Source organism: Canis lupus, chromosome X (assembly GCF_011100685.1).
Source record: "Canis lupus familiaris isolate Mischka breed German Shepherd chromosome X, alternate assembly UU_Cfam_GSD_1.0, whole genome shotgun sequence".
Classification (NCBI taxonomy): domain Eukaryota; kingdom Metazoa; phylum Chordata; class Mammalia; order Carnivora; family Canidae; genus Canis; species Canis lupus.
Window position 1 is genome coordinate 61,088,782 of NC_049260.1, and position 16,214 is coordinate 61,104,995.

The 16,214-nt window shown below is 41.4% G+C and overlaps 1 protein-coding gene across 1 annotated transcript; it reads left to right on the forward strand.

The window, feature by feature from the left end:
* The first annotated feature begins 211 nt into the window (after nt 1-211).
* On the forward strand, nt 212-1,557 carry LOC491979 (tropomyosin alpha-3 chain-like). The gene is given in 2 exon segments (XM_038586542.1): nt 212-808; nt 811-1,557. Coding segments are annotated over 2 exon segments (729 nt in total). The 3' UTR covers nt 943-1,557.
* Nucleotides 1,558-16,214: the final 14,657 nt, after the last annotated feature.

A 16,214-nucleotide genomic window follows, 5' to 3' on the forward strand; every position in this document is an offset into this window, starting at 1 on the left:
TCCTGGGACTCCAGGATCACGCCCTGGGCCGAAGATGGCGCTAAGCCACTGAGCCACCGGGGCTGCCCTCCTTTTTCTTTTCTTTTTGATAAGTCTGGCTAGGGAGTTATCAATTTCATTGGTTCTTTCAAAGACCAAGATGTTAGGAGAAGCGGCTGCAGCGCCGAGTGGAGGCAAGAAGCCAAGCGCGAGCAGGGGCTGGGTGGGCACCATGGCCGGGATCACCATCTTGGAGGTGGTGAAGCGCCATATCCAGGTTCTGCAGCAGCAAGCAGTTGATGCAGAGGAGAGGGCTGAGCGCCTGCAGCGGGAAGTGGAAGGGGAAAGGTGGGCCCGGGAGGAGGCTGAGTCTGAGGTGGCCTCCTTGAACCGTAGGATCCAGCTGGTTGAAAAGGAGCTGGACCACGCCCAGGAGCACCTGGCCACTGCCCTGCAAAAGCTGGAGGAAGCGGAGAAAGCTGCTGATGAGAGTGAGAGCGGTATGCAGGTTATTGAGAACCGAGCCTTAAATGATGAAGAAAAGATGGAACTCCAGGAAATCCAACTCAAAGAGGCGAAGCACATTGCAGAAGAGGCAGACCGGAAGTATGAAGAGGTGGCTAGGAAGCTGGTGATCATTGAGGGGGACTTGGAACGTACAGAGGAACGAGCTGAACTGGCAGAGTCCCGTTGCCGGGAGATGGATGAGCAGATCAGGCTGATGGACCAGAAACTGAAGTGTCTGAGTGCTGTTGAGGAAAAGTACTCTCAAAAGGAAGACAAATACGAGGAAGAGATAAAGATTCTCACGGATAAACTGAAGGAGGCAGAGAGACCTGTGCTGAGTTTGCTGAGAGATCGGTAGCCAAGCTCGAGAAGACAATTGATGATTTGGAAGATAAGCTGAAATGCACCAAAGAAGAGCACCTGTGTACACAAAGGATGCTGGACCAGACTGCTTGACCTGAATGAGATGTAGAGCACCCCAGTCCCACCCTGCCGCTCTCCTCCCTCTGAACCTGACTCTGCCTGAGGCCCAGCCTCCCGGAAACTGGCCTTGAAACTACAGGCTCATCTTTAACTAGAAGGCTGCTTTCTCCTTTTGCTGCCTCTCCCACCCCTACCCATGTGTCTTTCTCACCAAACTGTCTCTGCCTCTCCCTAGAAATTCCAGTTGGGCTTGAGGCTGAGCACCTTTGGGAACAATGTTTAAGGGAATGTGAGCACAATGCAAAGTGTCTTTAAAAGCATGTTGTGATGTACACATTTTGTAATTACCTTTTTTGTTGTAGTTGATGTAGCGACATTTGTAAAACATTCCAAATAATTCCATAGTTCTGAAGCATCAGTCTAACCCCTTCCTCCCATTTGGAATTAACTTTTCAGCCTAATGAATACTGCCCTCTCCACAGAGGAGGGAGTGGACAGGGCCCTGCCTTACTGAGAGCCAGGGCCCAGAAAGAGACCCACTCTGGGAGCCTCATTGCTCTGTCCAAAATACCAGCCAAATTAGAAAGGTGATTCCAGAAGTTGGCCAAAAAAGTGTGGCTCAGGGTTTCAGCCTAAAGTATCTTTGAGCAACATAATGTTTTTCTTTTTCCCATCAGATGTGACCAAACAAAAATTAAGATGGTGAGACCTAGATCTGAAACCAAATTCTTGTTCTATCTTTGCCCTAACTGCTTACAGAATGGATCATGTTCCCCTTATGTCGAGGTGACCACTTATTTGCTCTCCTGCCTCCTTGAAAGAAAAAAGAAAATTATGTTTGCCACTGATTTAGTCACATGAAACAAACTCATCTCATCACCCTTTTCTGGGTCCATAGCTGCTGCCTCTAAATGTGCCATCTCATTGTGCTTTGTATCAGTTAGTGCTGGAGAAATCTTGAATAGCTTATGTACAAAACTGTTTTTAAATTTTATATTAATTTGAAACTTTGCTTCTTTAGGGATGGGGCACATTGACCACCCCGTCTGGCTGAAAACTCTACGTCTGTAGGCTGACAGTGTGCTGATCTTTTAAAAGTTTCTTTCCCTCCCCAACTCCCCTTTTAGGTGAGGTTTCCGTGAGGTCTGTTAGGTGTGCATCCTGCAGCTTATTGGCTTAAAATGCACTCTTCTTTGGTGGTCTCTCTTTGGGGGCTGATTGGGAGAAAGAAACCAATAGTGCAAACTGTTTTGATACTGAAAATTGACAAGTGTCTTTTGAAAAAAGAACCAGTCCCTCTGGAAAAAAAAAAAAAAAAGACAAGCTGTTAGTTGCTCTGTTCTATTGTTTTTTTTATTTGTTTGTATATAATTTATTTTTTCTTTTATCTTTATTATTTCCCATCTTCTGCTGGCTTTATGCTTTATTTACTGTTCATTTGTAGCTCCTTCGGGTGTAAGGTTAGGTTTTGTATTTGAGACTTCTTGCTTCTTGAGGTAGGTCTGCATTACAATATACTTCCCTCTTAGGACCACTTTTGCTGCATGCCAAAAGCTTTGGACTGTCTTGTTTTCATTTTCATTTGTTTCTATGTATTTTAAAAATTTCTTCTTGAATTTTCTGGTTTAGCCTTTAATTTTTAGTAAGATGTTCTTTGCCATCCATGTATTAGTGGTCTTTTCAATGTTTTTCTTCTGGTTGACTTCAAGTTTCATGTCTTTGTGCTTTGAAATATGTATGAAATGATCTCAATGATTTTGTACCTGTTGAGGACTGATTTATGAACCAGTATGTGATCTCTTTTGGAGAATGGACCATGTGCACATGAATGTGTATTCTGCTGCATTAGGATGAAAAGTTCTTTTTAAATTTTTTATTGGAGTTCAATTTATCAACATATAGCATAACACCCAGTGCTCATCCACCGAGTGCCCCCCTCAGTTCCCATCACCCAGTCACCCCAACCCCCCACCCACCTCCCCTTCCAATACGCCTTGTTCGTTTCCCAGAGTTAGGTGTCTCTCATGTTTTCTCACCTTCACTGATGTTTTCAGTCATTTTCTCTCTTTTCCCGTTATTCTGTTTCACTAATTTGAAACAGATTAGTTTCAAATCTAATCTCATTAGATTCTAATCTCTGAGACCATATAACGCTTGGTCCTTTTCCGATTGACTTATTGAGACCATATAATGAGACCATAAAACCCTTGTCCTTTTCTGATTGACTTATTTCACTCAGCATAATACCCTCAAGGTCCATCCACGTCGTAGCAGATGGTGGGTATTTGTCGTTTCTATTGGCTGAGTAATATTTCATTGTATACATATACCATATTTTCTTGATCCATTCACCTTTCGATGGACACTGAAGCTCCGTCCACAATTTGGCTATTGTGGACATTGCTGCTATAAACATTGGGGTGCAGGTGTTACAGCGTATCAATGCACCTGTATCTTTGGGGTAAATCCCCAGCAGTGCAATTGCTGGGTCATAGGGCAGATCTATTTTTAACTCTTTTTTAACTTCTTTTTTTTTTATTTTTTAATAATAAATTTATTTTTTATTGGTGTTCAATTTGACAACATACAGAATAACACCCAGTGCTCATCCCGACAAGTGCCCCCCTCAGTGCCTGCCACCCAGTCACCCCCACCCATGCCCTTCTCCCCTTCCACCACCCCTAGTTTGTTTCCCAGAGTTAGGAGTCTTCCATGTTCTGTCTCCCTTTCTGATATTTCCTACCCATTTCTTCTCCCTTCCCCTCTATTCCCTTTCACTATTATTTATATTCCCCAAATGAATGAGACCATATAATGTTTGTCCTTCTCCGATCGACTTATTTCACTCAGCATAATACCCTCCAGTTCCATCCACATCGAAGCAAATGTCGGGTATTTGTCGTTTCTAATGGCTGAGTAATATTCCATTGTATACATAAACCACATCTTCTTTATCCATTCAACTTTCGATGGACCCCAAGGCTCCTTCCACAGATTGGCTATCGTGGACATTGCTGCTATAAACATCGGGATGCAGGTGTCCCGGCGTTTCATTGCATATGTATCTTTGGGGTAAATCCTCAGCAGTGCAATTGCTGGGTGTAGGGCAGATCTATTTTTAACTCTTTGAGGAACCTCCACACAGTTTTCCAGAGTGGCTGCATCATTTCACATTCCCACCAACAGTGTAAGAGGGTTCCCCTTTCTCCACATCCTCTCCAACATGTGTGGTTTCCTGCCTTGTTACTTTTCCCCATTCTCACTGGTGTGAGGTGGTATCTCATTGTGGTTTTGATTTGTATTTCCCTGATGGCAAGTGATGCAGAGCATTTTCTCATGTGCATGTTGGCCATGTCTATGTCTTCCTCTGAGATATTTCTGTTCATGACTTTTGCCCATTTCATGATTGGATTGTTTGTTTCTTTGCTGTGGAGTTTAATAAGTTCTTTATATATCTTGGAAACTAGCCCTTTATCTGATACGCCATTTGCAAATATCTTCTCACATTCTGTAGGTTGTCTTTTAGTTTTGTTGACTGTATCCTTTGCTGTGCAAAAGCTTCTTATACTGATGAAGTCCCAAAAGTTCATTTTTGCTTTTGTTTCTTTTGCCTTCGTGGATGTATCTTGCAAGAAGTTACTGTGGCTGAGTTCAAAAAGGGTGTTGCCTGTGTTCTCCTCTAGGATTTTGATGGAATCTTATCTCACATTTAGATCTTTCATCCATTTTGAGTTTATCTTTGTGTGTGGTGCAAGAGAGTGGTCTAGTTTCATTCTTCTGCATGTGGATGTCCAATTTTCCCAGCACCATTTATTGAAGAGACTGTCTTTCTTCCAGTGAATAGTCTTTCCTCCTTTGTCGAATATTTGTAGACCATAAAGTTGAGGGTCCAGTTCTGGATTCTCTATTCTGTTCCATTGATCTATGTGTCTGTTTTAGTGCCAGTACCATACTGTCTTGATGACCACAGCTTTGTAGTACAACCTGAAATCTGGCATTGTGATGCCCCCAGCTATGGTTTTCTTTTTTAAAATTCCCCTGGCTTTTCGGGGTCTTTTCTTTTTCCACACAAATCTTAAGATGATTTGACCCAACTCTCTGAAGAAAGTTCATGGTATTTTGATAGGGATTGCATTAAACGTGTAAATTGCCCTTGGTAACATTGACATTTTCACAATATTAATTCTTCCACTCCATGAGCATGGAATGTTTTTCCACCTCTTTGTGTCTTCCTCAATTTCTTTCAGAAGTGTTCTATAGTTTTTAGGGTGTAGATCCTTTACCTCTTTTGTTAAGTTTATTCCTTGGTATCTTATGCTTTTGGGTGCAATTGTGAAAGGGATTGACTCCTTAATTTCTCTTTCTTCAGTCTCATTGTTAGGGTATAGAAATGCCACTGATTTCTGGGCATTGATTGTGTATCCTGCAATGCTGCCAAATTGCTGTATGAGTTCTAGCAATCTTGGGGTGGAGTCTTTTGGGTTTTCTATAGACAGGATCATGTCATCTGCGAATAGGGAGAGTCTGACTTCTTCTTTGCTAATTTGAATGTCTTTTATTTTATTTTCTTTTTTTTGTTGCCTGATTGCTGAGGACTTCTAGTACTATGTTGGATAGCAGCAGTGAGAGCGGCCATCCCTGTACTGTTCCTGATCTTAGGGGAAAGGCTCCCAGTGTTTCCCCACTGAGAATGAGATTTGCTGTGGGCTTTTCGTGGATGGCTTTTTTTTTTAATTTTTTTTATTTATTTATGATAGTCACAGAGAGAGAGAGAGAGGCAGAGACACAGGCAAAGGGAGAAGCAGGCTCCATGCACCGGGAGCCCGATGTGGGATTCGATCCCGGGTCTCCAGGATCGCACCCTGGGCCAAAGGCAGGCGCCAAACCGCTGCGCCACCCAGGGATCCCCCGTAGATGGCTTTTAATATGCTGAGGAATGTTCCCTCTATCCCTACACTCTCAAGACTTTTGATCAGGAATGGATGCTATGTTTTGTCAAATGCTTTCTCTGCATCTATTGATCTATTGAGGATCATGTGGTTCTTGTTTTTTCTCTTGTTGATATGATCTATCTCATTGATTGGTTCACGAGTGTTGAACCAGCCTTGCATCCCAGCGATAAATCACACTTGGTCTTGGTGAATAATATTCTTCATGTACTTTTGGATTCTATCAGCTAGTATCTTGATGAGTATTTTTGCATCTGTGTTCATCAGGGATATCGGTCTATAATTCTCCTTTTGGTGGGGTCTTTGTCTGGTTTTGGAATTAAAGTGATGCTGGCATCATAGAACAAGTATGGAAGTATTCCATCTCTTTCTCTCTTTCGGAATAGCTTTAGTAGAATAGGTATGGTTTCTTCCTTAAACGTTTGATAGAATTACCTTTGGAAGCCATCTGGCCCTAGACTTTTGTGTCTTGGGAGGTTTTTGAGGACTGCTTCAATTTCCTCCCTGGTTATCGGCCTGTTCAGGTTTTCTATTTCTTTCAGTTTCAGTGATGGTAGTTTGTGGTTTTCCAGAAAAGCATCCATTTCTTCTAGATTGCATAATTTTTTGGCATACAGCTGCTCATAATATGTTTTTAAAATCGTTTGTATTTCTGTGGTATTGGTGGTGATCTCTCCTTTTTCATTCAGGATTTTATTAATTTGAGTCTTTTCTCTCTTCTTTTTAATAAGGCTGGCTCATGGTTTACCTATCTTATTAATTCTTTCAAAGAACCAACTCATGGTTTTATTGATCTTTTCCACAGTTCTGGTCTCTATTTCATTGAGTTCTGCTCAAATCTTTATTAACTGTCTTCTTCTCCTGGCTGAAGGTTTTATTTGCTGTTCTTTCTCCAGCTCCTCTAGGCACAAGCTTAGCATTTTTTGTTGAGTTCTTTACAGATTTTGGTTGGATGCTTGTTTTGTAATGTATTTCCCCTTCAGGACTGCTTTTGCCGTATCCCAAAGATTTCTTACAGTTGTATCCTCCTTCTCATTAGTTTCCATGAATCTTTTTAATTCTTCTCTAATTTCCTGGTTGACCCTTTCATCTTTTAGCTGGATGGTCTTTAAGCTCCATGTGTTTGAAATCCTTTCAAACTTCTTCTTGTGAATTAGTTGTAGTTTCAAAGCATTATGGTCTGAAAATATGCAGGGTATGATCCCAATCTTTTGGTATCAGTTAACACCTGATGTGACCCAGTATGTGGTCTATTCTGGAGAAAGTCCCATGTGCATTTGAGAAGAATGTGTATTCATTTGCGTTTGGATGTAAAGGTCTGTAAATATCTGTGAAATCCATCTGGTCCAGTTTATCCTTTAATGCTCTTCTTTCTTTGGAGATGTGCTTACAAGATCTTTCAATCGTAGAAAGCGCCGTGTTCAAGTATCCACGTATAAGTGTATTATTATCTAAGTACGTCATAACTTTGGTTATTAATTGATAGATATACTTTCAGCTCCCAGATTCGGGGGATAAATATTCATGATTGTTAGGTCCTCTTGTTGGAAAGATCCTTTAAGTATGATATAGTGTCTGTCTTCATCTCTTATAACATTCTTTGGGATAAACTTTAATTTATCTGTTATGAGAATGGCTACTCCTGCTTCCTTTTGAGGACCATTTGAATGGTAAATGGTTCTCCAACCTTTTATTTTCAGGCTGTAGGTGTCCTTATGTCTAAAATGAGTCTCTTGTAGACAGCAAATAGATGGGTCTTGCTTTTTTATCCAGTCTGAAACCCTGCACCTTTTGATGGGATCATTAAGCCCATTCATGTTCAGAATGACTATTGAAATATATGCATTTAGTGTCATCATAATACCTATTCAGTCCCTGTTCTGTGGATTGTTTCCTAGACTTCCTCTTTCTTTTACAGAGTCCCCCTTAATATTTCCTGCAGAGCTGGTTTGGTGGTCACAGATTCTTGCAGTTTCTGCCTATCTTGGAAGCTCTTTATCTCTCCTTCTATTCTGAATGAGAGCTTTGCTGGATAAAGTATTTTTGGCTGCAGGTTCTTCTCCTTCTCCTCCTTTCTTCTCCCTTTCTGGCCTGCCAGGTCTCTGTGGAGAGGTCTGCTGTTAACCTCATACTTCTCCCTATAAAGGTTATGGGTCTCCTGTCTCTTGCTGCTTTAAGGGTCTTCTCTTTATCTTTGGAATTTGCAAGTTTCACTATTATGTCGGGGTGTTGAATGGTTTTTATTGATTTTAGGGAGGTGATCTCTCTATCTCCTGGATCTGAATGCCTGTTTCCCTTCCCAAGTTAAGGAAATTCTCAGCTGTGTTTGTTCAAATACATATTCTGGTCCTCTGTTCCTTTTGGCACCCTCTGGAACCCGAATTAAACGTAGATTTTTCCTTCTGAGGCTTTCATTTATTTCCCTTAACCTATCCTTATGATCTTTTGTTTTTTATTTTTTTTTAAGATTTTATTTATTTGTTCATGAGACACACACACACACACACACACACACAGAGAGAGAGAGAGAGAGAGAGAGAGGCAGACACAGGCAGAGGGAGAAGCAGGCTCCATGCAGGGAGACTGACGTGGGACTTGATCCCAGGACTCCAGTATCACACCCTAGGCTGCAGGCAGCACTGAACTGCTGTGCCACCAGGGTAGTCCTCCTCACAATCTTTTAATTGTTTTTCTCTTTTTTTCCTCAGTTTCCTTCCTTGCCGTCAATTTGTCTTCTATGTCACTCACTCTTTCTTCTACTTTGTTAACTCTCGTTGTTAAGACCTCCAGTTTGGATTGCATCTCTTTTAATTGATTTTTAGTTTTGTCCTGATTAGATCTAAATTCTGCAGTCATGGAAGTCTCTTGAATTCTTTATGCTTTTTTCAATAGCCACCAGTAGCTTTATAATTCTGCTTCTGAATTGGCTTTCTGACATCGAATTGTAATCCAAATTCTGTAACTCTCTGGGAGAGAGTACTGTTTCTGATTCTTTCTTTTTTGGTGAGTTCTTCCTTCTAGTCATTTTGCTCAGTGCAGAGTGGCTAAAAAGAAGTTGTACTTGAAAAAGGAGGAAAAGAGAAAAAATGGGGGTACAAACAAACAATAAAAAACACGGAGGGGTATCCTCTGATTCTAAATAATTTAAGTCCCTAGACTTCCCTTGGAACTTTCTAGTGCTGCTTGGTCAATAACTTGCTCTTCCCCTGTCCTTCTAGCTGGTCTTCTGGGGGAGGGGCCTGCTGTGCTGATTCTCAGGTGTGTGCACTTTGGGGAGCTGCCCCACTCCTGCCAGGGGCGTGGCTCAGTGGGAGCTGTTTATCCTGTGAGGCCCCTGCTCCCTGGCGGCCCTGCTCAGTCCCAGGCACAAGGTGACACCACAGGAACAACAACAGTGTCTGCGGCCAGGAGTCAGCTCCCGCAGTAACTACTGCAGTCTCCCAGTCCGCAGAGCCCTGGATGCTCCGGGGGCAGTGGGCGCTAATCTGCACAGCTCGGGCCACCTAGTGGCAGGAGTGTCCTTGCTGCCCTGTGTCCGCTTGGTCTCTGCCTGTCTTGGGGGGATCGCCGGATCTTGTGCTTTGTCCCTGGCACCTTGTGCTCTAGGGCCTGCGCGGGAGGAATCACGCTCTTGGGGCCGCACAGGCCCGCTGCCTGAGCCACCACCTGAGCTGCTCCCAGGTCCCCGCTGGGCATGTGCTCCAGCCCTTTACTGAGCTGGGCTCCAGGTGTGTGGCATGCTCTCCCCTGGGGCGCACTTCCTCTGTTAGTGCCCCTCAGGAGCCTGAGGGCATCACTGCCCCTCCTGGGATCCTGCCTGAGTTCCCTGCAAGCGCCTTCCCATCCGGGAAGATTGGTAAAGTTTCTGCTTCTCCGGGACTGGCCTTTCCTGTCCTGGAGGCTCTCGCCGCCTGGCCTTAGCCAGGCTCCTCGCGGGGGCCCCTCCCCTTTGGATGCTTTTTTATTTCTTTATTTTTTTCTGTCTTCCTACCTTGATAGAAGCTTGAACTCTTCTCATTGTAGTATTCCAGCTGTTCTCTCTTTAAATCTCAGGCTGAATTCGTAGGTTTTCAGGATGATTTGAAAGTTATCTAGGTAAGTTGTTGGGGACAGGTGACTTGTGGATCCTACTCTTCCACCATCTTGCCCTGCCTCCGAATGAAATGTTCTGAATATATCTGTTAAACCATCTGGTCCAGTTTGTCATTCAAAGCCATTGTTTCATTATTGATTTTCTGCTTAGATGATCTATCAATTATTGTATGTTAGATGTTAATGTCCCCTAGGATTATTGTATTATTATCAATGGGTTTCTGTATATTTGTTATTAATTGATTTATGTATTTGGGTACTCCTAAGTTGGGGGCATATATATTTATGATTGTTAGTTCTTCCTAATAGATAGACCCCTTAAATATGATTTGATGCTCTTCCTCATCTCTCATACTCATAACAGTTATTGGTTTAAATATACTTTGTCTGATATAAATATGGATACTCCAGCTCTTTTTTCCCAACCATTAGCATGACAGATTGTTATTCATCCCCTCACTTTCAATCTGCTGATGTTTTCTATGTCTAAAATGAATCTCTTGTAGGTGACATATGGATGGGTCTTGTTTTATTCAATCTAATACCTTATGTCTTTTGATTGGAGCATTTGTTCATTAACATTCAGAATGATTTTTGACAGATATGAATTTAGAGCTATTGTGTTACCCGTAAGGTTGATGTTTCTGGTGATATTCTGTATTCCTTTCTAATCTTTGTTGCTTTTTTGTCTTTCTTTCCACTGAAAGATTCCCTTTTAATATTTCTTATTTTTTTTCTTTTTAACATTTGTTATTTATGTTAGAGAGAGAGAAAGAGAGCACAAGCAGGGAGAGGGGCAAATAGAGAGGGTGAGAATCTCAAGCCAACTCTACACTGAGTGGGGAACCCAATGAAGAATTTGATAGCACAACCCTAAGATCATGACCTGAGCTGAAATCAAGAGCTGGGCATTTAAGTGACTGAGCCACCCAAGCACCCCTCCCTTTTAATATTTCTTGCAGGACTGATTTAGTGGTCACAAACTCCTTTAGTTTTTCTTTGTCTGGGACACTTTATCTCTCCTTATATTCTGAATGACAGTGTTGATGGATACAATATTCTTGGTTCTACATTTTCCCCATTCAGCATGTTGACTATATCATAGCACTCACTTTCTGCCTGCCAAGTTTCTGTGGACAGGTCTCCTGCAAACCTGATTTGTGCGCTCTTGGTTAAGGACTTTTTTCCTTTGCTGCATTTAGGATTCTTTCCTTGTCTGTGTGTTTCATGAATTTTATTATGAATTGTTGTCCTGAAGGTTAGCGTTTCTTGAATTTGATGGAAGTTGTCTGTGCCTCTTTAATTCTGATGTCTGTATCCTTCCCCAGGTGATACAAGTTTTCAGTTATAATTTGCTCAAATAAACCATCTGCCCCCTTTGTCCTCTTTTCTTCTTCTGGAACTCCTGTGATACCATGTTATGACACTTTAAGGATCACTGAGTTCTGTAGGTTTACATTTGTGATCCAATACTTTTCTTTTCCTCTCTTTTCTGCTTCATCAGTTTCCATAATTTTATCTTCTCTATCACTGTTCTGTTCCTCTGTTTCATCCATCCTTATTGTCTTTGCATACAGTCAGTTTTGCATCTCAGTTATAAGGCTTTTTATTTCAGTCTGACTAGTTTTTACTTCTTTTATCTCTGCAGTAAGTCATTCTCTAGTATCTTCTATTCTTTTCTCAAGGCCAGATAATATCCTTATGATTGTTGTTGGCTCAGGCACCTTACTTATATCAGTTTTGATGAAATCCCTGTCCATTACTTCTAACTGTTCTTTCTTATGGGGTGAATTCCTCAATCTTGTCATTTTGTTCAGGTTACATTTTTGTGTGTGATTTTTAGAAAAGCCTGCTATATTTCCTATTCCTGAGTGTAAAGGCTATAATAAGAAAAGGTCCTATATTGTCTTGGGCCTGATGCTTAAGAGATGTTTTAGAGTGTACACTCTGCTGTTGTGTTTTGATTTTTCTTCCCTCAGGTCAATATTCTGTAGAGTTTGTCTGTAGAGTTTCTCCTTGCCTGAAGTGGGGGTGGGGCATTTGGACCTTGTCCACTCTGGCAAGTTTTAAATTGGTGTGTTTCACTCTGCTTTTTAAAGAAGTCAGATCCTTCCATTGAGGTGGATTTATTTATTTTTTACCTGTAGTTGTTAAGTTTGTTTTCTCAGTACTTAGATTGATTTTTGGGATGTTCAGAATAATTTCATATTTATCTTGCTTTGTTTGAGGCATGAGTCAAACTTACTACCTTCCTATTCCTCCACCATCTTAACTCTATGCCCAGTATTTTAAAGGTCCAGATGAAGAAATATTTTCCATGGTTTGAAAGACTGTATCTTTCAGTAAGCCCCATAGACATGATACAGAACATTAGTATCTCTCCTTACACCTATGGTTAATTAACCCATTGCTACAGTAGTCACAGTGGTGACTGATTTACATCAAATCTAAAGAATCTGTTATAAGAGTAGATGGATTGAGAAAATAGGAAAAATATGTATCATGCCAATGATAAAATGGTGGGAAAAGGGCCCATCAAGGTCTTTTGTAAACAATTGTGGCAATATATAAGATTATCTAGCATCCTTGGAGAAAATATATACAATCTAATTCTGTTTTGTTAAGCCTATAGAAGGTACTGCCTGAATGAAAGAAGTTTACACCCTTGAAAGAAGGCTGAAAAAAGCCTGGTATGTCATTGAGTACTTCTTTGCTAATGGAGGTATTTTAGGGGTTTATATAACTTACTCTTTGGCACTAGGGGTTAGGCCAATGTTGCACTCTAGTGTGTGCAATAGGAAGCAACTGGAGGTCCAGTGTTAAATTAACCATTTATTGGTCTTGCACTAACAGATTGTAGACACTGAGGTCTAATAGACACTGAGGCTGAATGCACATTATCTATGGAAATCCCTAGCAATTTTGGGGAGAAATAAAAGGTATTAATGTTTGTGAAGGGAAATTATCAAGGTCTGAGAAACTAGACTTTATCTACAAATCTTTCTAGTGCATATTGTCCCCATTCCTGAGTATATTTTGAATGTGGATATTTTACAGAACCTGTATCTAACTACAATGATAGACAAATTCAAGTTGCATATCCCAGTAGAGAAACCCATCATGATGGGTGATGCAAAATGGAGAGCCATACAGCTGCTGGTTCCCCAGAGAGTAATAAATGAAAAAAGAGTATAAACTACCTAGGGGGCATAATAAGATCATTGCTATCACTAGAGTATTAGAAAAGGAGGGGGTAATCAGGCCTGCTCAAAGCCCATTCAATCCAAGTTGGCCTATAAAAACATATAATGAGGCCCAACTAATGACAATAGAGTATAAAGAACTTAATAACATTATGTGCTTATTTTTGCCATGGTGCCTAACATGGTCTTTTTAATAGAAAATATCATGGCATCCATTAAGAGATATCATTATGCACTGAATCTATCTAACACCTTTTTCAGCATTTCATTAAGACCTGAATCCCAAGACCAATTTTCCTTCAAATGGAAAGAGAGACCATGGAACTTCCAGGCATTACCCCAGGGGTATTTCCATAGTCCTACGGTTTGTCACAGGATGGTAACCAGAGATTTGGAGAAATGGATATTGCCAGAGGAGATTGCGCTTTATCATTAGATGATGTATGTTAACTGGTGATGATTTATCCCCCATGTTCAAGATTTATCCTCCCTGTCTCAAGAAATCATGTCACTACAGGCATCCTTAAAGTCACAAGACTGGGAAGTAAATACTGATGAGGTCCAAGACCTGGATCAATCAGTAAAGTTCCTGGGCATCAGGTGTTTGGGTAAGACAAAAGTAATGCCAGAAGCAGTCATGGTATAAGGCAATATAAGCCTTCCGAAACTCTAAAATTGTAAAGGGATTACAGGCTTTTGTTGATTTATTGATTTACTGGAGACCTTTTATTCCCCATCTAGTACAGATATTAAGATCTTCATATGCCTTAGTTAAAAAAGGAAGACAATGGGATTGAGGTATTAGGTAACAAGAGGCTTTCTTAAAGTAAAAAAATGCTAGTAAAACAAATACAGGGCCTGGGGATATTAATTCCAGATATGAATTGTGAATTTTTTTAAAGATTTTATTTATTTATTCATGAGAGACACAGAGAGAGAGGTGGAGACACAGGCAGAGGGAGAAGCAGGCTCCATGCAAGGAGCCTGATGTGGGACTTGATCCCAAGTCTCCAGGATCACACTCTGGGCTGAAGGTGGCACTAAACTGCTGAGCCACCAAGGGCTGCCCTGAATTGTGAATTAGATATAATTTCATATCCATAAAGGTTTGGCTGGGGCTTGTGACAATGACAAAATGAAAAATCCCTTTAGGATTCTGTTCTCAGTTATCGAAAGACACAGAAGCTGGGTATGGTAGCATTGAGAAACAACTTTTAGCTGTATACTTTGCACTACAACAAATGAAAGGACTTGCTGCTGACCTGCCCATGATGATACAAACTTTTCTGTCAGTAGATTTGATTAAGGACATGCTCAGCAAACCTAAGAGTGCTTGTGCCCAGGTAAGCACCTTACAGAAATTGCATGTTTACCTACAGCAGAAGAGCACTTACAATACCAGCCTACTATCTCATGAACTGCACTGGTTACTAGAGTTTGTCACTTATGTCAAACCAGCCCAACTTCTGGAAGTGACCAATATTGTGTCTTTCCTCCCCAAGTAAAGGAAGAGTTAGGCTTGCTTTCAGATACATAGTACACTGATGGCAGCTGGCAGGGAAACCTTTCTATTTGGTGTTCCTCTGCTGTCCTACTGGATTTTGATGTACTTTAGCTGAAGAAGAAACTAAAAGTAGTAATATGCAGAATGAGGTTGATAAGGATTGTGTTGATGCATGAGCCCATGCCCATTGATTTGGCCCCTGACAGCTGGGCAGTATGGAAAGGGTTAACAACATGGATGCCACAATGGCACATAGAAGGCTGCATTATATTAAATAGACCCCTGTGATGAGTGTCACAATAGATAGATATTTGGGAAGTATGCACCAAACTCAATGCATCCATCCAAATATGATGTGTGTCCAATCACACCTCATCCATACTGCCAGAAATCATGAGGCAGATGCTCTATCCCAGGCATAAGTCTTTCTTCTGGAGGAAATTCTGGTCTCATCTGATGTTAAAGAATGTGTCCATAAATTGAGACACAAAGTTCCCAAAGCTACTTGGAAATATTTTCCAAGCAAAAGAACATTTTCCTTTAAAATATTCTTATCGGGATCCCTGGGTGGCGCAGCGGTTTGGCGCCTGCCTTTGGCCCAGGGCGCGATCCTGGAGACCCGGGATCGAATCCCACATCGGGCTCCCGGTGCATGGAGCCTGCTTCTCCTTCTGCCTATGTCTCTGTCTCTCTCTCTCTCTCTGTGTGACTATCATAAATAAATAAAGATTTAAAAAAAAATAAAAAAATAAAATAAAATATTCTTATCTACATGCTTCTGACAAGTATTGCCCCCAGTGCTACCTCAGGCAATGTCCATTGCATCATACTCCAGGGTATATTGGATGGACTACATACCCTGTTACTTGCAGGTAAATAGATTACATAAGCCCTTTGCCAGTATTGGAACGGCACAGATATATGCTGGTCTGTAGAGACACTTCCACAGGACTTTTACAAGTATTTGCCTATTACAGAGCCAATCAGGGTGCAACTACAAAGGGATTAACAAAATTAGAGAGCATATATGGGACATTGACTTAGATAGGGATTAAGCATAACATTTTACTGGCCTTGAGGTCCAAAAATAGGAAGAGGTCAAGGATATATTATGGACTTTCTTTTTTTAAAAAAAGTTTTTATTTATTTATTCATGAGAAACACAGAAAGAGAGGGGCAGAGACATAGGCAGAGGGAGAAGCAGGCTCCACGCAGGGAGCCTGATGTGGGAATGGATTCCAGAACCCCAGGATCATGCCCTGAGCTGAAGGCAGATGCTCGGTGAGCCACCCGGGCATCCCTATTGTGAACTTTCCACCTGCTATACAATCCTACTGCTCTGAACCTGTGTGAAAGGATACATGGACTAATAAAAAACCACATTGAAGACTTTGTCACCAGGGGCATCTGAAAGACTCCATTGATTGGGCTTCTGACTTGATTTTCACTTGGGTCCTGATCTCAGGGTCATGATATCAAGTCCTGCATTGAGCTCCATGCTGGGCGGGCAGCCTGCTTAAGATTTTCTCTCTTTTTACCTCTTCCTCTCCCCACCTC